The 26,841-nt window shown below is 32.9% G+C and overlaps 3 protein-coding genes across 3 annotated transcripts in view; 1 reads left to right on the plus strand and 2 right to left on the minus strand.

Moving 5' to 3' along the window:
• The window catches only part of LOC132760056 (ATPase MORC2-like), a 36,515-nt gene extending 12,728 nt beyond the window's left edge, over positions 1-23,787 (minus strand). The window contains exons 1-13 of the mRNA XM_060751943.1: positions 23,476-23,787; positions 10,179-10,232; positions 9,641-9,675; positions 9,287-9,355; positions 8,782-8,872; positions 8,149-8,257; positions 7,285-7,359; positions 5,265-5,482; positions 3,997-4,285; positions 3,296-3,381; positions 2,667-2,807; positions 568-722; positions 33-57 (exon numbers count right to left, since the gene is read on the minus strand). Coding sequence (XP_060607926.1) covers positions 33-57; positions 568-722; positions 2,667-2,807; positions 3,296-3,381; positions 3,997-4,285; positions 5,265-5,482; positions 7,285-7,359; positions 8,149-8,257; positions 8,782-8,872; positions 9,287-9,355; positions 9,641-9,675; positions 10,179-10,232; positions 23,476-23,543 — 1,415 coding nt within the window. The 5' untranslated portion in view covers positions 23,544-23,787. The remainder of the gene's footprint in view (positions 1-32; positions 58-567; positions 723-2,666; positions 2,808-3,295; positions 3,382-3,996; positions 4,286-5,264; positions 5,483-7,284; positions 7,360-8,148; positions 8,258-8,781; positions 8,873-9,286; positions 9,356-9,640; positions 9,676-10,178; positions 10,233-23,475) is intronic.
• On the minus strand, positions 13,088-16,424 carry LOC132760059 (uncharacterized). Its single transcript, XM_060751945.1, has 3 exons — positions 16,086-16,424; positions 15,565-15,688; positions 13,088-15,056 (listed from the first exon to the last, which is right to left on the minus strand). Exons 1-3 carry the CDS (start codon positions 16,294-16,296, stop codon positions 13,853-13,855), a joined length of 1,539 nt encoding a protein of 512 aa, XP_060607928.1. The 5' UTR covers positions 16,297-16,424; the 3' UTR covers positions 13,088-13,852.
• Positions 23,788-24,117: 330 nt separating the features above from the next.
• On the plus strand, positions 24,118-26,601 carry LOC132760062 (protein CUSTOS-like). Its single transcript, XM_060751953.1, has 4 exons — positions 24,118-24,255; positions 25,083-25,140; positions 25,514-25,618; positions 26,523-26,601. The coding sequence occupies exons 1-4, from the start codon at positions 24,150-24,152 to the stop codon at positions 26,599-26,601; spliced, it is 348 nt and encodes a 115-aa protein (XP_060607936.1). The 5' UTR covers positions 24,118-24,149.
• Positions 26,602-26,841: the final 240 nt, after the last annotated feature.

The following is a 26,841-nucleotide window of genomic DNA, read 5'->3' on the forward strand; positions in this document are numbered from 1 at the left end:
TGCATAAAGTAAGAAACAAAGTGTCTACTCACCAAAACTTTAATACTCCTTGTTGAGCTGAAAGGGAAACACCATTTGTTATCAAGAGTTTGAAATATTTATATCTAGTAAAAATATGCCAATGAAAGCTGACCATTTTAATGTTTATACACAAGAAATTATAATGTAAGTAAATAATTTTCATTTCAAAAGTCTGAATTCACATTTGACTAGATGTTTAATACAGTTTGCTCTTTCAATTAACCTTCAAAATTCATATCGTCAAAGTCTGAAATTTGCACACGAGTATAAGATTAACATTGTCATTTTTACATTACTGAAGTTCACAATCAGAATTTCCCTTACTGAAGCGCCTAAATATATAAAGTTCATGTATTTTCATGTTATACTTGTAAACTTACATGATTTAAAGCACAATTCATGATGATTTGAAACTGATGTATATATAAAACTAGAACAAGGAAAAGATGCTCTACAAAAGTTCCAGATTAAGCATATTTATGGAGGTCAACCTGTCATTAAATAATACTAAAGCCACACACAATCATTGCTATATCAGAAACTTACCTATATTGAGATCCTTCCAATATTGAACCATATGTTCACCCATTGCCTTCATTAAATGTCTGTATTCCTTCGCATCAGCGAAGTCTTGTTTATTATGTGTCGGTTCTAATACGTAATATGGTACATTCACAATACCTACCACACCACTGCAAAACCTAAAACACATACATCAATTTTCTTTATTTAAATATGTGAGACAGGTAAATGGTGATTAACAACAAAATTTGGCATAATAAATTCAAAGCATATTATTAAAGTTTCTGTTGATAAGAATTCTTACAAAATATTTATTAAGGATGGGAAAACGTTGTCAATAATATTATGTACATCTGAAATTCAATTTTGGCCGAGCAGTTATCTAATATCTGTGCTCCATAAATGCTAACACATGTATATTAACTTGTTGACAAATTATTTTGTCCGTGCTGACAAATTATTTTGTTTGCATCATTTTTGTTTACAATATTATAAAAAAAGCATCTTGCTAAAACAAATATGAAGTCACAACATTTCTTGTCGGATAAATACACAGACAAACCTTTTATTACAAAACCTTATGTAATGTAAGTCTTAATTACAAGTGTGATTACTATAAATACAATCTCTGACAACGTCAGGAAATCTAATCTCTGGCTCTGTGGTATTACTTGTAAGCTTGTAGTCGCAAATTTGATGCACATATTGTCAACTTTATGCAATAACTGGTTAACTCCTGTTAAATTAGAAGGACCTAACCCATTACTGCACTAAGGTGACAGTATGTATGTGAGGCAATATCTTTACCGGATACATAACTATTTTAAGTTACAAAATAAACATAGTAACATAAGGCTCAATGTAAAACTACTTTTGATTTAAAGACAAATGTAGCAAAAAGACTACATAAGCATAACAAGAGGGCCATGATGGCCCTGAGGTCGCTCACCTGTATATAGGCCCCCGGAGCGGGGCCAGTTTAAACCCAAGGGCTTTTATTTGAACAAACTTGGAAGACACTCATTAGAAGATGTTTCACGATGTTAAGTTTTTACTACACACATATAATGAAAAACAATGATCTTGCCCCACCCCTGCCCCCCATCCCCCGGCAGGGCCAATTTCAACCTGAGGGCTTTTATTTGAACAAACTTGGTACACATCCATAACAAGATGTTTCATGCTAAACATCTAAGCTCTAGCTCATTGGGTTTTTTAAAGAAGATTTTTAAGTTTTTACTATACACATTTAGTTAAAAACAATGACACCCCTGGGGCGGGGCCAGTTTTGACCCAAAGGCTTTTATTTGAACAAACTTTGTAGACACTTAAGAGAGGATGTTTCATGCTGAATATCTAAACTCCAGCTATTTGGGTTTTTTCAAAGAAGATTTTTTAAGTTTTTACTATATGCATATAGGGAAAATCAATGACCCCCATGGGGCGGGGCCAATTTTGACCCCCAGGGCTTTTATTTGAACAGGCTGTGTAGACACTCACTAGAAGATGTTTCATGCTTAATATCTAAACTCTAGCTATTTGGGTTTTTTCAAAGATTTTTTAAGTTTTTGCTATACACATATAAGGAGAATCAGTGACCCCTGGGGCGGTGCCAATTTTGAACCCAAGTCTTTAATTTGAAGAAACTTGGTAGACACCTATTGGAACATGTTTCATGTTAAATATCTTAGCTCTAGCTCTTTGAGTTCTTTAAAAGAAGATTTTTTAAGTTTTTACTATATGCATATAGGGAAAATCAATGACCCCCAGGGGTGGGGCCAATTTTGACCAGGGATTTTATTTGAACAGACTTGGTAGACACTCACTAGAAGATGTTTCTTGCAAAATATCTAAGCTCTAGCTCTTAGGGCTTTTTAAAAGAAGATATTTAAGTTTTTTCTTTCGTTGCCATGGCAACCAGTTCTGCATGGAATTAAATTCTTTGAACAATTTTAAAAGGTGACCACCAAAGGAACATTCCTGTGAAGTTTGGATGAAATTGGCTTAGTGGTTTATGAGGAGATGTCATTTAAAGTAAAAGTTAAAGGCCCGACGCTGGACGAAAAGCGATCACAAAAGCTACCCTGACACTGTGACAGGTGAAACAGGAAAAGTTCACTTACACTCCACCGTCGACTTGCGGTCCAACTTTTTCGTACATTTTGATTAAACGACTACAGTTATACACAAACACCCCATCATGACTTCGCTGGTCTATATTTATACCAAATATTAAATTTAACGTTTTTGGTTCCTTTAAAGCTCTGAAAAAGATATAAAATCAATATGTTAAAGCCAAGACAAAGACAGATAACAAATTTGTGTACTAGTACACATACAAATTTGTGTACTAGTACACCTACAAATTCGTGTACTAGTACCAAATCTGAACAATCTGTTCACAAATTTATGTTTTAGTACAAGTTTAAAATCTGAATTCTCTGACAACATGCTTGTATTTTTAGACAATGTTGTATAAGGTTACCATTGTATGATGTGTTGCTTGTATAGATTATGTGGTCTTAGTTGAAGTCAAGAACTTGTTTACTTGATTTCTGACAAATAAAAATGTTCCTAGGCATGGTTCGTAGATATATCACTGACTGAAACATAACGGCCTAAATCTTTGATCGGATTTTAAAATGTGTTTAAAAAAGGTAACACTGAAGAATTATCTTCACAATAATGTTTAACATACTAGAACTTTTTTGCATATTATTTGTTCAGAAAATCATTCCGATATTTAACTTACTTTTGTTTTCTATTAGCACTGTCTCGCCGTAGTTGGGCTTCTCTCTTCATCTCCGCAGCTTGGTGTTGAGCTTTCCGTAAATCTGCCTATAGAAGTACAATCATTTCTATATGACTTCTAACCGTGAGAGAAATCGTATAACCAATTTTATTTTACTCTGCTTTAAAATTCTACATTATCTAATATATATACGAGTAATTTTGAAAATCATAATCCTTTAATAGAGCAGCCGAGTGTTGCAAAACTATCAAATATCCTCTATGTTTGTGTTAAAAATTTTTTAAACAATAGCAGGATAAACTAATAAGGGCAAAGTATACTGTTACATAGTTGGCCATGGCTTGTTTTATAGCATAACATGTAATTGTATTGCATTAAATTTATAATATATAGATCAAGGGAGGTAACTGTCCACAAACAAGGTCTGCTTATGTTACCATAACCAACATTGGTGGTAAATGACCCGAATAAGTATTGTCAATCTTTCTTTTAAGAAGTGACTGTACTAGTTCAAGTCTGTTTTTTTTTTCTCTGAAACAGTTTTTAAGACATTGAAACCAAGTAGATGAATGGCTGATTCTGTCTTGTTAAATAAGATCTGACCCACGATGAATATTTTTTCATCAGCCCTGTATAACAGTATTCATAATAATTAATATCAAAGTATTGTTATATCCTTGTTAACATCAATAAGTTCTTACCAACTGTGCTTTCGAGAGACTTTTGGTTCTTCCTTCTAAATCCTTTGCTTTACTTTGTGCTTCTTTGGCTTTCATTTCTGCCGCTTTAGCATCATCTAGTGCTTTTTTAGCCTCTGTTTCCGCTCGCGATTTAAATCTATTAGATGTGTACTTATAAAGCTTAGGTTTATATAAACACGAGGTTAATTTTCGAGTCCGCACTTTTTTCCCTTGAATATACACTTTCATTCTTGGGTCCAAATACAATACTGCAACATAAGATCTAAACGACCTCCTTTCCGCCATTAATCTGAAAGTCAAAATTATTTTTTTTAATTTTTATTTTATTATTTTCTTACTATTGTATTAGTCATCAGGCAATTTCGGGTGTCATGCTGTAACAATAAATATTGCAATACACTGTGATATTTTAAACAGTATATCACCAAGATTTATTATCAATTACAATATTGAAAGACAAGAGCACCAACCCATTCATTACGCTCATCTGTTAAAAAAATTTAAGTTAATAAGGAGAATAATTCCTAAAATATTTCTTTCAGAATTATTGCATCTTGTCTTACAACCGCACCTTCTCATGATAAGCAAATATTCCAAATTTCATGTTGATTACTCTTGAAATGTTTGAATACAATAAATTTAAGTGTTAGCAAAATGATGACAACAATGCCACAGAAAATTATAATAGCTGGACCTTTTCTTTGAAACAGACGAGCTTATAATAAGCATTTATCTTCTGAGTTAGAAAAATGACTTACAATGTTTACCATTATCATAAAAAAAATTGTACCAACTTTTATTGTAAAGCATACCAGCTATCAGTTTCTTAGATGATCAAATAAGCATATAAAGCCAAGATATGCAAACCCTTACTTTTAGCCTAATCTTTCATTAGTTTTGCGATGTACCTGGCATTCTTAAAATTTGGAATTGTCACCAGTTAGTTAAAAATATTTCATTTTTAAAATCCTTATACTTAGCAGCAAGAAATATACAGCCTGGTCAAAATTTTATACTTTTTTAATTTGTATGTTTAACCTTAACCCTGCTGCAACCAAACAAGATCAGCCTTTGCCACCAGTAAAGAGCCAGACCAGAGTATATATCCATGCAATCTGACCAAGCTCTTTACAGTTGATAGCTCAATTATTTTTTTTCAATACTGAAATTTCTTTAACTTTGAATGAACTGTTCTGAATTCAAAATTGGGCAAATCCATTACAAAAATTCAGCAAGTTAAGGGGGTAAAAATCAAAAACAAAATTTACCCATCATCTGAGTCGAAATCTGACTCTGGATTTGTTAAAATAATGTCCTGTGGATCTGTAAGTATATCTAACTCCGGGTCACCGTTATCCAATAGTTTCATATTATAAACCATGACTAGAGTACCAGAATCACCCTCGATACGATCGAACTGGGCGAAGAAATCATCGTCTGTTTTAAATGGCGAATATCGCAGAATTACATCCATCTCCATAGCAAACTAAAACAGAGAAATTCATGTTGTGTTTATAATATTAACTGTACCAATTAAGCCATCTTATAAAGATGCATGTCTGAAAATTTCAAAAAGATTTCATAGACCAGTAACTGCAAACTGCAGATGGATAAAGTGAGTTTCAAAATTTTTATTCTCCCACGTCAAAAGCTATTTTAGGCTATGAAATATAAGAACAAGGAACATCGCAATGCGATGCAACCAGGTTTTCAGCAAAATATTTCACAGAAGCTTTGTCATGAAGGGGCATTTGTTTTTAATTGAACTTTTAGGAGGAATTATGGCTTTTTTAATATTCCTCAAACAAAAATGATTGACAAATTTTATGTTGTCTATTCGCCTTTTTTTCCCAAATGTTTTAGAAAGGTAAACAGTACTTTATTTTTGCTTAATTTTTGCATTTTTGCGTCTCTTGTCATTTTCTTTTGTCAACAATATTGGCGTGTGGTGTTTTGTGCGATATCAAGAAAAGTATGTTCACAATTTTAAAAAAATACTTGAATGATGTCTTGGAAGAAACATGGGAATTTAGTGAGCGCCAGGGCACTTGATGACAAAGCTTCAGTGAAAGTTTGGTCAAAATCCATTGAGAAATGTAGGAGAAGTTGCGCACTGTAGAAATTGTTCACTTTATATTCTGTATAAGGAAAAAATATACAAAGGGCCATAATTTGGTCAAATATTATCCAATCACAAAACCCCGACAATATGTGCCAGGCACTTGAAAACAAAGCTTCTAAGAAAGTTTGGTCAAAATCCGTTGAGAAATGTAGGAGGAGTTGAGCACAGAAGAAATTGTTCTCTATATATTCTGTATAAGGAAAAAATATACAAAGGGCCATAATTCAGTCAAATATTATCCAATCATAAAACCCCGACAATATGTGCCAGGCACTTGATAACAAAGCTTCTAAGAAAGTTTGGTTAAAATCCGTTGAGAAATGTAGGAGGAGTTGCGCACAGAAGAAATTGTTCACTATATATTCTATATAAGGAAAAAAAACAAAGGGCCATAATTAGGTCAAATATATACCAATTGCAAAACCCTGGCAATATGTGTCAGGGCACTTGATGACAAAGCTTCTGAGAAAGTTTGGTCAAAATCCGTTGAGAAATGTAGGAGGAGTTGCGCACAGAAGAAATTGTTCACTATATATTTTATATAAGGAAAAAAAACAAAGGGCCATAATTAGGTCAAATATTATCTAATCGCAAAACCCCGACAATATGCGCCAGGGCACTTGATGACAAAGCTTCTGTGAAAGTTTGGTCAAAATCCGTTTGAGAAATGTAGGAGGAGTTGCGCACAGAAGAAATTGTTCACTATATATTTTATATATAAGGAAAAAAAACAAAGGGCCATAATTAGGTCAAATATTATCTAATCGCAAAACCCCGACAATATGCGCCAGGGCACTTGATGACAAAGCTTCTGTGAAAGTTTGGTCAAAATCCGTTGAGAAATGTAGGAGGAGTTGCGCACAGAAGAAATTGTTTACGCCCGCCCGTCCGCCCGCCCGCCCGCCGCCCGCCGACATACCTCAATCTAATAACCAGTTTTTTTCCTTCGGAAAACCTGGTTAAAAACACTCCGTCGTACCTATACATCCATCAATATAATTACCTAATTTTGCACATAGAAGGTTGTAACAAGTCAATTCATTATTTCTACCAAGAAAGGTCATACATTACTCTACTACTTCAGAGATCTATAAATTCTGTAACAATTGTTATATAATTAAGTTTACAGTCAACAATATTATATCAACATTATCAAAATAGCTTACCCTTTCCTGTCCCATTTCACTGTCATCAAGAGGCTCTCTGCTACCAGCTTTAAATGATGGCAGGGGAACGATCACCTGGGAAAGTAACAAAACATTCCAACTGTCATAATATCAAAATATTCTTATATTTCAATTTTTTAAGTATGGTTTCAAGTCACATTAATACTGTTTATTTACATGTAAAGATTTCTTATTTCAGATATTATTGATGGTGAAGAAGAAGACATACAATCCAACGCATTATCTAAGGCACAAGCTGGTACCACAAGTAAAGCCACTGAAAGTCTATTCTGTTACCTGAATAGTTTTTCCCACATAATTTGCCTGTGTGCGCTTCTTTTTTTAATCAACTTCCAGGCCAGTATTCAAATTAAAAGCTCTGACAAAAGATAACTGATTCAAGATCAGTGACCTTAAATCAGTGACCTTAAACAGGAAACAATGGCTACTCATGTATTTTATGATGTACTGACAGCCATTGTAAAATATGTTGAGAAGTACTGTCCAAATATTACCTAAATGAGCAGTTAGGAAGAACAAAAATTTTTTTTAACAAAAATCGCTATTTACAGAAATCTTCATTATAAAACATGCTTTATGCAAACTATGTGACAAGAGAACCCTTGCCAAAAGGTTTCATTACGTTTTAAAGAAGCTTAGCCATTTCTTTCAATCAGTAGCAGGGTATACAAGTTCCAGACAGAAAAAGTGAAAAAAAAAAAGCAACAAACATTTCAAAAGAAGCCAGGCAACTCATCACTTTGCTGGTGATTTTACCTAGTTTTTAGGTCATAATGTGACCACTGCCTTTTTACTGTTGTTTATTTTATTTATATTTATACAGAACTCTATCCAAGCCCTTACCTCTTCTATTTTCTCCTCTGTATGGAATGTTCTTGATAAAAACAGACAGGTTTGCGTCTGATTTTTCTTTGAAAATATCATCATGTCATTTCCTATTCTCATTGAACCACTGTTTTAAAACATAAAATAATATTGTACATTATCAAACCACTGTCCAATCAATCAATCAATCAAAACCACAGTATAAACCCAATAATCAGAACAGTTTTATCAGAACAAGACTTTATTAAATCATGGTTTCTTGGGTGTTTTTCCCCCAAACTCATTATAATTGGTGCCACAAACAGAAATATTGACAAATAATAAGCAATCACTTTATGTGCAACTTAATAATTTCCTATTAACCACTATAGTTATTGACTTACCTTTACCAAAAACCAGTAACAGTTGCATGGAATTTTTATAGCTGGAAAGCTAGCACAGACATTGGGACAATAATGGTAGTGCCTCATTTCAGTGTAGGACAATACATATTTCTGCATTTCTAATTTTCACCTTTTTTTTGGCACTGGAACCTTTTATACATGAAGGAAACAGTTTGTCTCCACAAAGTTGCTTCTAAATGAACAACCATACATTCAAAATATCCCAACTTTACTCAACAAGATCTGATAACTTAATGAGAACACTTACGATTTCAGACCGTTTCCGTACATGCCTATCAAATGATCATCTAGGTTCCTTTTGTTTGAACGACCAAATGTAATAATGTCAGAGGTTTCACCTGAAAGTTATAAATTTTAAATTGACTATTAATTACATTGAAATTTTAAGATTAGACAATGGAGGTGATAGAATGGTACATGCATTATCAAGAACGGGCAATGCATTTCCTATGTATCCCCACCCCGACAACCTCATTAAGATGAAACACAAGTGAATGATGAAACTACGGAAATTTGATTTAAAAAGTTATAACAAATAGAACAGACTTAGATCAGCAGGCACAGACACCATATATGTGCTGGCTGATCTTGGTCAGTATGGGACAAATGAGCTAGGAGTTAATTATCAAATTTTCTAACAATTGCAATTATTAGTTTTCAAAATCAAAGCACAACAAGTCTTATTTATGAATTAACCTTTGTAAAAGCTAGACAATATTCAAAATTTTACTATGACTTTTACTATGACTTACTTGGATCCATTCCTTCGCCATCGTCAAGGAAACACAACATGTAACCTCCACGTAGACTTTCATCAAACACTGAAACATACATATGTAGGGATATATTCAATTTACCAGGGGCTTGCAAAAACATATTAAGTACAGTAGACAGTTGAGTATTGTTACTTTTTGATTTACAATCTTTACAAATACATGGGGAAAATTCTAAGACTTAACTTTAGAATGTTAACAGTTCTTAAGACCTTTTTAACTTTTGACCATATCATCTTTATTTGTTTTCTATAAATAATATTTTGGACAGATATAATTTGTACTGATATCAACTGTCATAGAACAAAATATCAACAATCAATAAAAACTTACATGTAAATATACTCAGCTTGGTAGCATTAGCATCTCTGAAAAATATAAAATATTGTCAGCATTAAAATCTCTATACACATGTACATTCAGTTTTGAATATTTTTACATACAAAATGTACATATTCTTATTTATGTATTTAATTTTAAAACTACAAGTTAAAAGTAACTTAAAGTAAAGTACATCTATGATGCACAATGTAAATGTGAGCTCAAGCCTGTACAATCTACAAAAACATTTTAGTTAAATACATTTGTCTATATATATATCTTTTTTATTACTAAGAGCCATCAATATCATCACAGTTCATTGGAACACTAGTAAGTTAGTAACACTCACTCTTAAAGTCATTACAAATTCAAAAGAAGCTCAAAATGCTTTAATCACCATATGTTCCTTGGATTAATCTTTATCAATGAAGTCTTTATTTTTAAAAGTGCCTTGAAATATTTATTTTGAACTTTTATTTTCAGTCTGAAAAATATAATGTTTTCATGCAATGCCTTCCACAGTTTAGTGAGATTTTTTTTTATTCATTACCTTGCATTGTCAACCAGCTCAGCCAGTGCCCCAAAAAGGAACTCATGAGTTGTCCTGTAATTAATCAATATTTTTAATAACATGTGATCATTTAACATTTAATGACTTGCCCTTTAATCCTTTGTCTTAAATTCAATAAAATATTCACATTATTGCATATATTCAACTTTTAAATACAAATTAGTTGCAAGGTTGGTAAAAATTATACAAACATTAACTTTTTTCCTCATAATTTATAACAAATACCAGAAAAACACCACTGCCCCCAATAAAAAATAGACAAAAATTTCCCAACTTCTAACATATAAACTCCCAAATTTACAAAGAAAATTGCCCTACAAATTTTGTAAATTAACAAGTAGACAAAAGCACCAAGGGAAAATAATGGGACACTTATATAGTAAGATTAAGATACATTGTGTAATAGGCGTTAAAAAACTGAGTTCAACAACATGAGTGATATCAATTAATACACATGATGAATTAAAAGATACCAACGTTTAAAATGACTGTATGTTAAATCAATGTGACAGTTCCAAGTTAAGAGACTACACAATACATGGTTTTCGTAAGCTATAGCAGGTGCGCGTTTTCCGGAAACTCCGCCATCTTGGGAGGCAAGCGGAAGCGAGAGAAAGTTTCAATAACGATAACAGAAAAAGACGCAAAAATGTCAGAAAAGCAGCCAAAAAAGCCGTACAAAGATAGTTTAGATAAAGCAACACTGGAAAGATACAATCAGAAGATCGATGTGATAGGTTTCGATCCATATGAATTAAAAAAAGGCCTGACAAGCGACTATGCATGTCTACCGCCTGTCACATATATTGACATTATCAACTACCTCGTAAACAGTAGAAGTGCCTACACAATGGAACAGCTGAAAGCTGTGAAGTCCCTCGAGGCTTATAATCAATTTGTGAATGGATGGGTGCAAGATGTCAAAAGCATAACTGTCAACAACAAGATTGTTGTCATCGGAAGGGTAAGCTTTTAAAGCAGCACGCCTCCAGATTATCATTTTCATGAAACTTTTGAAAAGTATTTAAAGGTGAAATATTGTGAAGTAACCAAAAGGAAATAATTTAAATATTATCAATGACACTTACAACCCACGAAAATTACCAAAAAAATGGCGCTTTGAGTGTATAATGTTTACACTTTCACTAAAGTTTTTATAAAAAAAAATTCATTTGTACTTTCAGGTTAGGCATTCACAGAGAATGAACGAAAAAGCCCTGAGACCCTGGTTTATAGCAACACCGGAAGGCACCGTAGATTCTGCCCATTGTGATTGCATGGCTGGACTGGGCGAGGCATGTAGTCATGTTGGGGCCTTGCTGTTCTTCGTCGATCAGGCTAACCGAATAAATTCCAACAAGACAGTGACTCAAGAAAAAGCCTACTGGCTTATGCCCACGGGCATTGACAGAGTGCCATATTCTGAGGTGGGTGGTATTGATTTCACCTCAGCATCAACAAAAAAGAAACATTTGGATAGTGAAGTATGTGGAAACTCAGTTGTTAAAAAAAGCAGCATAAAGTTACCTAATGTTCCTGAAACAACAGAAGATGAAATGAAAACCTTAAATGACAAATTGTTCAGTTCTCAGGCAAAATGTGCTATTCTATCAGTGAAAAAGGATTACCAAAGCGATTATGTACCCAATATTTTGAAAGAAGGTAACTTGCCGTTGACTCTCATTAGTATGAAAACTGATGAAAACATGGCTTTGAGTCCAAAAACATTGAAAGAAAAATGCAGACAAGTGTTCAGTGAAATGCAGGTCACAAAAGATCAAGCACATAATGCAGAGTATCTGACGAGAGACCAAAGTCAATGTAAGGAGTGGCATGCCTTAAGGACCGGCAGAATCACAGCCTCTAACATGAAAGCAGTGTGTTCTGCATCAATTGAGAAGCCAGCCATGTCCACGTTGAACAGCATATGTGGCACCAGCAGATATTCCAACAAAGCCATAATGTGGGGATGTCGCCATGAGAGTTCAGCCCTTTTGGAATATTCAGCCCAATACAAAAAGGACCATACCAATGTAAAGATTGATAAGTGTGGATTATTCATAAATCCAAAGTATCCACACCTTGGGGCAAGCCCGGACGGACTTGTCTCTTGTGACTGTTGTGGCGAGGGTGTTATTGAAGTTAAATGTCCATTTTGTGTTAAAGACAAGAAGATTAGTGAGTCTGATGACAAAATAGAGTTTTTGAATCATGGCAAATTAAAAGAAAATCACAAATACTATTACCAGGTTCAGACACAGATGCTTATTACAGAAAAAGAATTCTGTGACTTTGTTGTTTGGACACAAGAAGAGATGACTGTTCAGAGGATAGAGCCAGACCAAGATTCGCATGATGAAATTGTCACAAAATCAACAAATTTCTTTGTTCAGGTTGTATTACCAGAGTTAATGGGTAACTTTGTAACCCGGGACATGCTGGAGTCAAAGAAAAAGAAGGCAGATGAAAATGCACAAAAATCAGGTGAAAAATCAGATGAAAACAAGATAAAACTTAAAGATAAGCTGCAACAAATTGCTGTTCTGAAACCAACAGAAAATGTGCAGCATGAACAAAATAAAGTAGACAGTGAAGCAAAAAAGGACTGTGAAATAATTTGTCTATGTCAGAAACCATATGATGAAGATGAGGATGATGTAATTGGGTGTGATGATGAAAATTGTCCTTATGTCTGGTTTCATTTTTCATGTGTAGGGATAAGAAAAGTCCCAAAAGGGAAATATTTCTGCCCGTATTGTTTCCAAGGTAAACGCAAGAAGCCGAAGAAAGCTATTAAATGAAATATGACTTTTTGTTTTCTAGAAAAAAATTGTGTTTCACAAGCCCCAAAAGGGAAATATTTCTGCCTGTACTGTTCCCAAGGTAAACGCAAGAAGCCGAAGAAATATATTAAATGAAATATGACTTTTTTGTATTCTAGAAAAATATGTGTTTCACAGAAAAGACTATCAAAAAAGTTGTGTATGTTGCTTTAACCTTGTCTTTCCTTGAGTATTTATGCTATATTTCAATTAAATACTAAAATATGGATTTGTTTTACATCTTGTTTAAATATATTAAGGTCAGTGAGGTTTCATCAAGATCTCGTCACCAGCTACAGCATCTCTAAATAAGGGCTTTTTAACAAAAATTCTTTCTTGACCCGGACTGAATGCATGTTTGACTTTGACCTTCAAGAAACACAATTTATTGATATTCATAATTGGCATATTGGCAAGCAATTATAGGAGTCCTGGACACTCTGTTTCTTAAGTTCTGACTTTAAATGAAATAACCTAGTGCATTTTAATTACTTTATTAATAAAGTAAAACAACATAATAACAAAAAATAAATTAAATGACAAATAATCATATTATTTTTAATACACCGGGAAATAATCTGATAAAGTCCTGGAATTATCAAAATGTTTTTGACATAACATTATAACATCTTAAGCTTTCATCTTATTATTTCTAATACACCGGGAAATAATCTGATAAAGTCCTGGAATTATCAAAATGTTTTTGACATAACATTATAACATCTTAAGCTTTCATCTTATTATTTTAACACACGGGAAAATAGTCTGATAAAGTCCTGGAATTATCAAAATGTTTTTGACATAACATTATAACATCTTAACTGGCATCATTCAGTTGAATGGAACAACAGATTCACACATATTAGTTAAGGCACAAGCCACAGTTCCAATTTTATCAACAGCCGGAATTCCATCTGTGCACATAAGGAAATCAATAGGTAACCTATCTTGTAACATTGTATATTTGTTTCGAACAAGCCCGATAACCCTTTCCACATGAATTCTTACTGAGGCAATTTTTCGAGTTGTTTCCACATCAAGAGCTGAGAGTTGCGACTTTCCTTTAGTAAATGCTGGGATGTTCACACTAGCACAACACATTCCAACACTGTCCGAAATGTCAAATCCTCTGTCCGCTAACACAAGATCTCCTGGCAATAAATGGCTTAACAGTCCACAATTCTCTGTTATAAACTTGTCACTGGCCCTTCCACCCCAAGCTTTTGAGAGAAAAGAAACAGAACCTTGGGGAGTTATTCCAATAAGGAATTTCACAGTGTTTGTGTGTTTATAGTTGGACCATGTCTGTGCCCGGGCCAAAAGGTTTTTTGGTCTTTGAATAAACACCTCAAAACAGTCAATTATAACTGCAGTTTTTTGCCCAAAATGTTTGCGAAATTCCAATGGCATTGTCATTCTTAACTCTTCCCTTTCTGGCCAATAAATAAGCTTTTTTAGTTTGCAGTACATGATATGAATGATAACTAGAAATGTCTTTGATACAGTTGCAGGGGATGTTCTAAATCTGAATGCTAAATACTGAACTGGCATGTTTAATTTTAATCGCATTAAGGTCATAATCAGTCTTTCAAATTTTCCTAAGTCAGTGTTATGTCTGGGTGTTGGTATGTGCTCTTTTACCAGATCAAATAGGGCCATTAGGACTAAATAGTTAGGTAGTCCTGTGAAGTATTTCACCTTGTCCGTGTTATTCTCAAAGCTTTCCACATTAAACCTATATTCACTGAGCTGACATTTCAGCATTCTGTTCTCAGACAAAAGTCTCTGAAGTTCAGAATCCACCTGACTCTTGTTGATTGGATCTGGAACATACTCCTCATCAGCATTGTGCTCATCACTTAGCTGTCCTGTTAAGGTAAACTGGCATACCGGCTTAGGTTCAGGGATATCCTCACAATAGTCATACAATGGCGTAGCAATGAATTCTGGCCCAGGGTCACTGGCAAGCTCCAACAATGCTCGGGCTGCATGATGCTTTTTCTTAACTATTCCCCTCTCTTGGGCTCTCTCATACCTGCAAAAAAGGAAAATGCAACAAAACTATAACAAATAAATGTAAGAATATTAAATAATAATAATGGCAAACATTAAATGAAACATTTATAAACTTTATACGTCATCCAGTCCATATAAGAATTATGTACCGCCCTGGGTCTGTATGCGGTTTATGGACCGGATGCCATCATATTAAAAATGAAAGGGGTATACAAATGAGGTATCATATATTATTTTGTTGTTAAATTATTCTTTTACTGAATTTATTGTTTTGTTAATTAGATAATGCACTCACTTCACAAATGAATTATTATATGAAAGCAAATTATAGTAGAAACAACAGAAATGACAACAAAAGGGATGAAAGGATTTAGAGTCGGTATAATACAACAGCTGTGCTTCGGGCCATAATATCTTCCTCAGTCTGACCAATCAGTCCGTTAACTTGCATATTGCCCTCAAGGCAATGTTTTATTGTTTAAATATTGTAATATAAAATAAAAATTTAAATGAATATGAAGAAATACCTTTTACGGTCAGTCTCCACTCTTTGTTTCTTTCTTTCCGATTTTGAAGGTGTAAGTGTATCGGTCAGATTCAGAGTTGGGGCCCAGTCGGGGTTGGGTTTGTCATACAGATCTGCTGGTTTGCCTGCAAAATATGAATTTCTTCGATAAAATCTTTTGGATGTCAAAGACACACCACATCAATCTATCATAGGGTTTTAGATAGTACACATTAAGCAGGGTGCTGCACCCCTATACCACTTTGGCCTTTGTGGTCAGTCCATATCAACTTTTTTTATTTTGATAATAAAACCCTTAAAAAGCATAGTTTAAAGTATTTCACACTAGAAATTTTTACTGTTAAAGTCGGACAAATATAACAGGGAAAAACAATTCTATTCTATTCTTTCTTCCAAATAGCACACACTGGACCGAGTGGTGTTTCATTTTGTTGAACATAAAGAAAAAAAATATATCAAGCTTGATTCAAGGTCATTGACGTCAAATGGAGATTTACATTCAAAATAAAAACACATAACAACCTGTTACGAAATGGTCAGAACAGATCTTCGAGGAATCTGTTGGCTGATCCTTGCGATTAATGTTCGCCAGCCACAACCGCCTTCGTTCAATGCTCAATTCCTTTGTTTTGACTCCCTCATGTTCTCTTACTTTCGGTATTGAATGAAAACTTCGTTGGATCGATGAGTCACGTCTATTTGTACAACCTTTCACCCAACAGGAAACTACCATATTTGCTTTATTTTTAGAATTTTATTTTAAGAAATCGTGATACCGTGACCGTTCCGCTTGCCTCTAAAGATGGCGACCTAGTGATGAAGCGCCCGGATGTGTGACGTCACACGAAAACTATGTATTACACTATTACAATGTATGCAGTGTCCATCATAGTACAAGCTATTATGAGATCCACCTATTATTTCAAAGATTGCACACAAATTTGTACCAAGACTGCAGATTTTTAAATTCATGGATGATAGAAATAATAGCACCGCATATAGTGTTAATGCTCGTCTGTTAAGACAATTGTTTTTGACAAAAAAATCTAATCTAAAAATGGGCATAATTTCAAAAATCTCAGAATATGCCCCTTGTCCAACAACTGCATTGTATCTTGTGTATTCACAAGATAAGAATGTATACCAAGACATTTCATGTTTATTATTTTTAAATTAAAAATGTTTAAATAATGGGCTACATTTAAGATTTAGCACCATGACAACTGTGACAACAACCTAGAGATAATAATAACTGGATATTTTCTTGAAAAAAGACTGGTTTGTTGCCAAATTTTATACGGGGAAGTCAAAGACCGGGCCCGCGAAGCTTTTGCTTGCCCGGCTATAGACTACACACGGTTACACGACTTACCGGAATCGGCCGAATTACCGGAATCGACCGGAATCGGCGGTGAATTACCGGAATCGACCTGTAACTTTGTAATAATTAAACTTTTTAAGTTTTTTCTTGCAATTTTATAAAATATAAACAATATCAATGATTTATGAAAAGATTTTTATAAATAAAAACGCTTTTGATTAATTTAACAAGAGATCTAATATCGGCGAGCTACTGCCAAACTGCCAGTGACCGGAATCGGCCTGTTATTTCGTTGTTTATGCAACTTTTAATGTTCCTTTTGCATGTTTTTATAAAAACTAAATATTATCATTAATCTTCCTAGAGATTGTGAAAAAAATCGCTTTTAAATAATAATAATAAACAAATATTTATGATCAGCGAAAACGGGCAAACTGCCGGAATCGGCAAAGGATTACCGAAATCGGCCTGTAATTTGCTTATCTTTATACTTTAAACAAAATGTTTGCACCCTTGATTATAAATAAACAATAGCAATAATATGTAATCAGATTATTGTCAATAAAATCACTTTTTATTAATTAAACAAGATATTTAATATCGGCGAGTTACTGCCATACTGTCGGAATCGACGAAGGATTACCGGAATCGACGTATAATTTAGTCTATTGTACATTTTTAACGTTTCTGTTGCATTGTTAATATTCGTCTTATAAAATATAAATATTATGAATGATATTTAAAAGTTTCTTTCATTCTTTTATTTTGTAAATTTCAATTCGCCTTTGGTTAATAAAGCAAGAGATCGAAGATCGGCGAGTTACATATACTGTCATACAGCCGAAATAGCCGAATGATTACCGGAATCGGCCTGTATTATTGTAATTTATGGACTTTGCAAGAAAAAAATGCAAACAATATAATAGATATCTAAAAAGATTTCTGTAAATGAAGAATCCTTATTAAATAATAAGCTAGAGATCTAAGGTCGGCGAATTACTGCCATATCGCATAATTCCGCATAATTATATGCAGTACCAGGGCTATCGGACAATTACCGGAATCGGTCTGTTTTTTCCCCACCAATATTTCAACGTTTAAAAAATAACCTTGAATTATTTTATTAAATACAAACACAATATAAACGATTTTTATAATGTTTATTGAAATCGGTATTAAATAAGAAGCAAAAGATTTATGAAAAATCGCTGTTATATAATAATAAAAAGATTAATATTGAAGATCGGCAAAAACGGGAAACCTGTCGGAATAGGCGATGGATTACCGGAATCGACCTGTAATTTGGTTATTTGTGAACTTTTTAAATATTTCTTTTGCATGTTTTTATAAGATATAAACATTTTCAACGATATTCATTTTTGTAAGTAAATTCGCTTTTAATTAATAAAACAAGAGACCTAAGATCGGCGAATTACTGTCATACTGCCGATATAGGGGAAGGATGGGCGGGATCAGCCTGTATACTATAGTTATTTTTATGTTATTTTATTAAATGCAAATAATATCATTGATATAAAAAGATTTTTTATGAAATAAAGGTCACTTCTTATTATAAACTAGATGTCTAAGATAGACTAATTACTATCACAGTGCCTGAATTAACAGGTAAATACCGGAATTAGTCTGTTATTTTGTTATATTTCAGCGTTTTAAAAATATCTTGCCATATTTTATTAAATACAAACAATTCAAATGATATTTAATAATATTTATTGTAATCGCTATTACATAATAAACAAGGTGATCTATGATTTCTTCCATACTACCGAATCGACGAGCGATTACCGGAATCGGCTTCACTTCGTCTAGGATTACTGGAATCGATTCTAATTTTGTTATGAATGTGAACTCAATATTATTATTATCATTTATTTTTGCATGTATTTACAAACATTATCATTGATCTTTTATGGAATAATGCAATATCGTCTTTACATTATATTTTTCAGGACATTGCTAACAGAGGATTGTTTGAAATGACGGATAACAATGGGCCAGTTTAGTCTTTCTTTATGTTTGCAAAACTCAATTCTTGATTTCATAAAGTAGTCGATTTATAATTACATGCAATAATTTTTATTTGAATCTTTATTTAAACAATACAAACCTTATAAAATATTCACATGAAATCAATGTTTTACCAGGCAGTTACTTGACAGTTCATGGTCATTCTGGAGTATCAAATCAATTGTCGTCATTTGCGTTATTGGTGCACCATAAAAATATTACAAAGATTGCGAATAAGTCAATCGTTGAAACATAGATTATTTAGTCTTAAATAGTAAACAAATCATCTATACCCGTAAAGTATAAAACAGTGAGATATGGATGTTAACTATATACGCACAGATGATACTGTCACTTTATTGGAAGTAAACGAGCTGTATATTGGGAGCTGTGTATTGGGAAGTGTGATATACTACAAAACAGTGGGGTGCCAATATACGGTATGCTGATATATTTCATAGTGGGAGGGTCTGTCTGTTACAGAAAGCGTGTTGTTTCGGGGAATGATTACCGGAATCGGCCTGTAATTTTGTTATTTATGAACTTTTAAAAAAAATCTTGCATCTTTTATAAAATATAAACAATGTTAATGACATGTAAAAATATTTTTATAAATAAAAATCGCTTACGATTAATTAAGCAACATACTTAAGATCAGCTAGTTACTGTCATACTGCCGGAATCGAGGAATGATTACCGGAATCGGCCTGTAATTTTGTTATTCATGAACTTTTAAACTTTTATAAAATATAGACAATTAATGACATGTAATAAGATTTTTTTATAAAAAAACACATTTGATTCATTAAAACAGGAGATTTAATTATGATCAGCAAGTAACTGTCATCTGGGACATACGATATATCGTATGTCCCAGCTGTCATACTGCTGGAATCGGGGAATTATTACCGGAATCGGCCAGTAATTTCATTTATGAACTTTTTAAGAATTATTAAATACAAACAATATGAATGACATGTACAAAGATTTTTATAAACAAAATCACGCTTTATTAATTAAACTAGATCAGCAAGTTACTGAACTTACTGTCATACTGTCGGAAGGATTGTTATTCGGGTAGTTTGGCAGTAGCTCGCCGATATTAGATCTCTTGTTAAATTAATCAAAAGCGATTTTATTTACATTTTTTTACATTTCATTGATATTGTATAAAGATGCAAGAACCTTTTTTTTTAATCTTCATTAATAACCAAATTATTATACAGTATGGCAATAACTCGCCGATATTAAATATCTTGTTTAATTAATCATTTATCAATGAGATTTTATTTACAAAAATCTGATTACATATCATTGATATTGTTTATATTTAATCAAAGATGAAAAAATATATATACATCACATTAAAAAAATATTGTGTGTTTATTTGGGATGTTCGCGGAAAATGTCATTATTAATTCAGTGTCATAAGCCAGAGACATAGATGACTACATGTATATATCATAGTCCTTAACTTTAAAGGATCTTCTTCCATTTTTTATTAATAATTAAATGGGTCAAACGGTTAGAAATTATGCTAAACTTTGAAAAGAATCTTTAGATCTATACAGGGTGTTTATATTGTTGTTTTGTTTTTACATTGACTAAATCTTAAGTCTTTAAAAATTACGAAGTTCAATAAATCCTATGACTTATTTCATCTACAGCTTGCTGAACAACAGGCATTCTCTAACAGATAGTCTCTCCCACTATGAAATATATCAGCATACCGTATATTGGCACCCCACTGTTTTGTAGTATATCACACTTCCCAATACACAGCTCCCAATATACAGCTCGTTTACTTCCAATAAAGTGACAGTATCATCTGTGCGTATATAGTTAACATCCATATCTCACTGTTTTAAACTTTACGGGTATAGATGATTTGTTTACTATTTAAGACTAAATAATCTATGTTTCAACGATTGACTTATTCGCAATCTTTGTAATATTTTATGGTGCACCAATAACGCAAATGACGACAATTGATTTGATACTCAAGAATGACCATGAACTGTCAAGTAACTGCCTGGTAAAACATTGATTTCATGTAAATATTATTGCATGTTATTATAAATCGACTACTTTATGAAATCAAGAATTGAGTTTTGCAAACATAAAGAAAGAAAGACAAAACTGACCTATTGTTATCCGTCATTTCAAACAATCCTCTGTTAGCAATGTCCTGAAAAAATATTATGTAAAGACGATATTGCATTATTCCATAAAAGATCAATGATAATGTTTGTAAATACATGCAAAAATAAATGATAATAATAATATTGAGTTCACATTCATAACAAAATTAGAACCGATTCCAGTAATCCTAGACGAAGTGAAGCCGATTCCGGTAATCGCTCGTCGATTTCGGTAGTATGGAAGAAATCATAGATCACCTTGTTTATTATGTAATAGCAATTGCAATAAATATTTTCAAATATCATTTGAATTGTTTGTATGGCAAGATATTTTTAAAACGCTGAAATATAACCAAAAAAAAAAACAGACTAATTCCGGTATTTACCTGTTTATTCAGGCACTGTGATAGTAATTAGTCTATCTTAGATATCTAGTTTATAGTAAAAAAGTGATCTTTATTTCTCAAAAAAATCTTCGTATATCGATGATATTATTTGCATTCAATAAAATAACATAAAAATAACTATATTACAGGCTGATTCCGCCCATCCTTCCCCTATATCGGCAGAATGACAGTAATTCGCCGATCTTAGGTCTCTTGTTTTATTAATCAAAAGCGAATTTATTTACAAAAATGAATATCGTTGAAAATGTTTATATCTTATAAAAATATGCAAAAGAAATATTCAAAAAAATCACAAATAACCAAATTACAGGTCGATTCCGGTAATCTATCGCCTATTCCGACAGGTTTCCCGTTTTTGCCGATCTTCAATATTAATCTTTTTATTATTTATAACAGCAATTTTTCATAAATCTTTTGCTTCTTATTTAATACCGATTTCAATAAACATTATAAAAAATCTTTTAAATTGTTTGTATTTAATAAAATAAGTCAAGGTTATTTTTTAAACGTTGAAATATTGGTGGGGGAAAACAGACCGATTCCGGTAATTGTCCGATAGCCCTGGCACTGCATATAATTATGCGGAATTATGCGATATGGCAGTAATTCGCCGACCTTAGATCTCTAGCTTATTATTTAATAAGGATTCTTCATTTTCAGAAATCTTTTTAGATATCTATTATATTGTTTGCATTTTTTTCTTGCAAAGTCCATAAATTACAATAATACAGGCCGATTCCGGTAATCATTCGGCTATTTCGGCTGTATGACAGTATATGTAACTCGCCGATCTTCGATCTCTTGCTTTATTAACCAAAGGCGAATTGAAATTTACAAAATAAAAGAATGAAAGAAACTTTTAAATATCATTCATAATATTTATATTTTATAAGACGAATATTAACAATGCAACAGAAACGTTAAAAATGTACAATAGACTAAATTATACGTCGATTCCGGTAATCCTTCGCCGATTCCGACAGTATGGTAGTAACTCGCCGATATTAAATATCTTGTTTAATTAATAAAAAGTGATTTTATTGACAATAATCTGATTACATATCATTGCTATTGTTTATTTAATATCAAGGGTGCAAACATTTTGTTTAAAGTATAAAGATAAGCAAATTACAGGCCGATTTCGGTAATCCTTTGCCGATTCCGGCAGTTTGCCCGTTTTCGCTGATCATAAATATTTGTTTATTATTATTATTTAAAAGCGATTTTTTTCACAATCTCTAGGAAGATTAATGATAATATTTAGGTTTTATAAAAACATGCAAAAGGAACATTAAAAGTTGCATAAACAACGAAATAACAGGCCGATTCCGGTCACTGGCAGTTTGGCAGTAGCTCGCCGATATTAGATCTCTTGTTAAATTAATTAAAAGCGATTTTATTTATAAAAATCTTTTCATAAATCATTGATATTGTTTATATTTTATAAAATTGCAAGAAAAAACTTAAAAAGTTTAATTATTACAAAGTTACAGGTCGATTCCGGTAATTCACCGCCGATTCCGGTCGATTCCGGTAATTCGGCCGATTCCGGTAAGTCGTGTAACCCGACTACACATGTATATTTAAAAGAAAATCAAATAAAAAACAGTTTGAAAATATATAGAATTCTATACCTATCAATGAAATTTTCAGTGTCAGTTCTAGTCTGGAGCCGCCATTTACAATGTAACTTAATGATAATAGGCGGGGTATTCCGATAACGGAACAAATCTCAACTTTTCGGATTAATAAATAATTGTCGAGTGTTCCGAGTGAAAACGGAAGTGGTGCATGTAATACCGAATGACACCTTTAAAACCGAAAGAATGAAAGGAATTTTTTAACAACTTCCCCGGTCATAGGCTTTGCCTAATTTCATATTATGAAATTATTAAGGAATACAATGACTTTCATGTTGCACTTGGCAACTTGATATTACGATAGTTCAGCAGACATAACAGAGACATATATCAATGCACAGGTTGAAATGACCTGCTACAATAAATTTTACTTACGAATTGGTATGCAGATACTCATAACTGAGCTGAGCGCGGCTCAGATTGTTGTAGGACATGTTAGACATCTCGATTTTCTATTATTTACATCGACACCGGTTGGTAAAATTCACAAAAGTTTGGAGCTCAAATAATACAAAGGGGTCAACTGCTATGCAAGATAGTAAATGAATGTATCTGGAACTAAAAATAATCATGCAGTATTATGTTAACCATTCTACTTCGCGGGAACGCTAACTTTTATGCATGATAAGAAATTTACAATTCCAATGCTGCCTCCAAAACTTCCGGTGAAATTGTATTTCTGCGCGCTAGATTTTCTTATAGGTTTCAAAAAACATGTTGTCACACATTAGATAAACTGTCATTATATAACAAAATTGATTTTCAAGTAATATTTGTGTTTGTATCATTCATTTTCGATTTTATTATAACATTTAAACTGTTATTTAATAAAGAAATAGTCCGAGGGTAATTAGTTCTGAAATAAAAAAATTATTTTTGACGAAAATGTTTCTGATATAAAATATCTTTTTAGACCTCTAAGTTTTATCTCAAGAAATAAAAATATATTATTGATTGAAATCGCCTATTTTCTATATTATTTGATAAATGACAACAGTATATAAGAAAGTTATATTATAATTTCGTTTATTTGTGATTGTATAACTATCATGGCTGCGCCCATGGCCACAAGTCCTGAAACGTCTTCAAGCGAGGACGAGGAAGAGAATGCAAAATTTAAGGAAGCCGTGTTTGAAATCCCAATTGGAAAACAAGGTTACTTACAACTGAAAAACATCATTATTGTCAGAGTATCAAAAAGAAGGAAATGCGGATTTGTAACGTATATTCGCGACATCTCACTCTGATTCGGATATTGCAACGCTTCGGACGATTTAAAGATGTTTTTCTGATATTCAGCTATTGCAATTGTTGATTTTATAGTATTTGAATGGAAAAATCGTGACAAGCGTGTGATAGTTATTGAAATAAAGACAACATGTGATTGAATGATATTCCAATCTTTAAATTATATGACAGCCACACAAATATACTGATGTTTCTGACTATACATTTGTGCGGCTGACATAAAATATTGGAACCTCATTCAATCACTTGTTATTGCCTTCATATATATATACTTTTAACTGTAAGTAGCGAAGACATTTTCATATTTTGAGGCTTAATATGAAATTAGGCAAAGCCTATGCACGGGGAAGTCGTTAAAAATCGTTAAAAATTCCTTTCATTCTTTCCGTTTTAAAGGTGTCATTCGGTATTACATGCACTTCCGTTTTCACTCGGAACACTCGACGTTTATTATTTATCCGAAAAGTTGAGATTTGTTCCGTTATCGGAATATCCCGCCTATTATCATTGACATACATTGTCAATGGCGGCGCCCGACTAGAACTGACACTGAAAATTTCATTGATAGGTATAGAATTCTATATATTTTTTAATTGTTTTTTATTTGATTTTCTTTTAAATATACACGTGTAGTCTATAGCCGGGCAAGCCAAAGCCCGGACTCGCTTCGCGGGCCCGGTCTTTGACTTCCCCGTATAATTATTGTTAAATTTTGTGATTCTTTTTTTATTTAGTTCAAGTAAAGACAGACTTCCATCAAACGAATGATAAAGAAAGGATACCTTCTAAAAGGTAAAAACGTTTCTTGGTTTAAAAAATCAGATTGGTACAGTTTTGAGATGTACATGTACTAAACAAAAAAATATCACATGTGAAAATGTTCCTGGCAAAATTTGATATGCGGAGGCATCTTCTTCAGCCTGCCGATCCCATATTTTGATAATATAATTGAAGTCTATATGTGTCCTTTACTTCAAATTATCTCTAGAAAATATGCAGTTCAGAGTTGACTATGTAGCACTGATAAAAGTTCTGTGACCGAGTGCTGGTCTTCACACAGCTCTTGTTATAATTTGAAGAAAATGATGGTGTATCAAGTCCTTTTGTACTAAATTTGTGGTACTGGTACTTAAGCTAAACATTCAGTTACAATCTTTCATTACAGACCAGATAAAGACATTTCTGATGCAGACCAGTTTGACAATGCATATAACACAACACCTGGCTTCAGAAAACATGTGTCCAAAAAATTATCAGAGGCTTTAGACAGGTAAATTCTTAGCACATTTTATCGTAACTATTTAAAGAACAAATAGAGCTATTGTACTTGCCCAGGTCAAAGTCGGCGTACACTTTGGTTAAGTATTTAGGGTGCAAGTTGGTATCACTAAAACTATGAAAGGGTTAAAACTTTACACACTTATTTGAGAGCAAAATAGGTCACTTTCTTTGGCCCATAACTTTACATTGTAACTTTAATTTTGACAGAATTATGGCCCTTTTTGGACGAAGAAATTTCTACATAGGCTATGATCATGTATTACTATCAAGCACTGGAGCTGGCAGTTCTTGTTGAAGATTCATTAATTTGAGCCACGTCACGACAAAACCAACATAATGCGTTTGCGACCAGCATGTATCCAGACCGCCTTTGGGCCCCCGCGCCCGTTTTGAATTTAGGATTCCCCTGCTGTTTGCTTTTTTCCCAAACCCCATTACCCAAATTTGAGAAAATGATATTTAACGCATGGGGTCCCAAACGACTATTGGGTGCGCAGGGGTTGGTTTTGGAAAACCTTGGGTGGTCGCCAAACCCACTTTGTTTGGTTTTTTCCCTGACGTGGGTCAATTTTTTATTTTTTATGCAATTTTTAAAGCTGTTTTTTTTCTTTTTGGTTAAAAATTTTAAAAACCATACTTTTAATATTATTTTTTTTATAAACAAACTGTTTTTTAATTTTATTTTGTAGTTTTAATTTAAACCCCTCAACCCATGTGAAGTCAGTTTAATTTAAAGATTTTTTTTAAAAATGACTATCACCCCAATGAGTAAAATGGGCTTGGGGTTTTTAGCCGACTATTTTGTTAACTTAAAAAGGCATTTTTTTATATATTTAAATTCTTTAATTTATATTAGTAAAACCTGTCACAAATAAATCTTACATTGTTTTCAGTGTGATTGATACCAGTTGTGAATATTTTGGTAAAAGTGTTGACAATGCAGAAGAGGACTCGGGTAAGTCTGTGAGTTAAGAGCAGGGAAATCACCCGGTGATAACATAGGGGTACAAATCAATGTATGTGTAGTATCTTTAATTCTTACCTTACATATAATCAGATGTAAATAACATAAAAGGCCGAGAAGTACTGAAATTTTCACTTTGGTTATGCCCGTGTATTTGAGTAACCCCCCCCCCCATCACAGTATTACTACCATAATAGTTAACACATGAAAAATAGTCACTGTAGGCATTAGAAAAAAAAATCACTGTG

This window comes from Ruditapes philippinarum, unplaced genomic scaffold, assembly GCF_026571515.1.
Source record: "Ruditapes philippinarum isolate M1 unplaced genomic scaffold, ASM2657151v2 ctg1179_1_1_1_1, whole genome shotgun sequence".
Classification (NCBI taxonomy): Eukaryota; Metazoa; Mollusca; class Bivalvia; order Venerida; family Veneridae; genus Ruditapes; species Ruditapes philippinarum.

Bases quoted from the DNA above. Each gene is read 5' to 3' on its own strand.
- LOC132760059 (XM_060751945.1), bottom strand. From the start codon at position 16,296: ATGGTAGTTTCCTGTTGGGTGAAAGGTTGTACAAATAGACGTGACTCA. The intron at 15,689-16,085 runs GTTGTTATGTGT...CATATTTTGCAG, and splicing joins TTCTGACCATTTCGTAACAG to GCAAACCAGCAGATCTGTAT. The intron at 15,057-15,564 runs GTATTTCTTCAT...CCTTTTTTGCAG, and splicing joins GTGGAGACTGACCGTAAAAG to GTATGAGAGAGCCCAAGAGA.
- LOC132760062 (XM_060751953.1), top strand. From the start codon at position 24,150: ATGGCTGCGCCCATGGCCACAAGTCCTGAAACGTCTTCAAGCGAGGAC. The intron at 24,256-25,082 runs GTTACTTACAAC...TTTTTTATTTAG, and splicing joins AATCCCAATTGGAAAACAAG to TTCAAGTAAAGACAGACTTC. The intron at 25,141-25,513 runs GTAAAAACGTTT...CTTTCATTACAG, and splicing joins GAAAGGATACCTTCTAAAAG to ACCAGATAAAGACATTTCTG.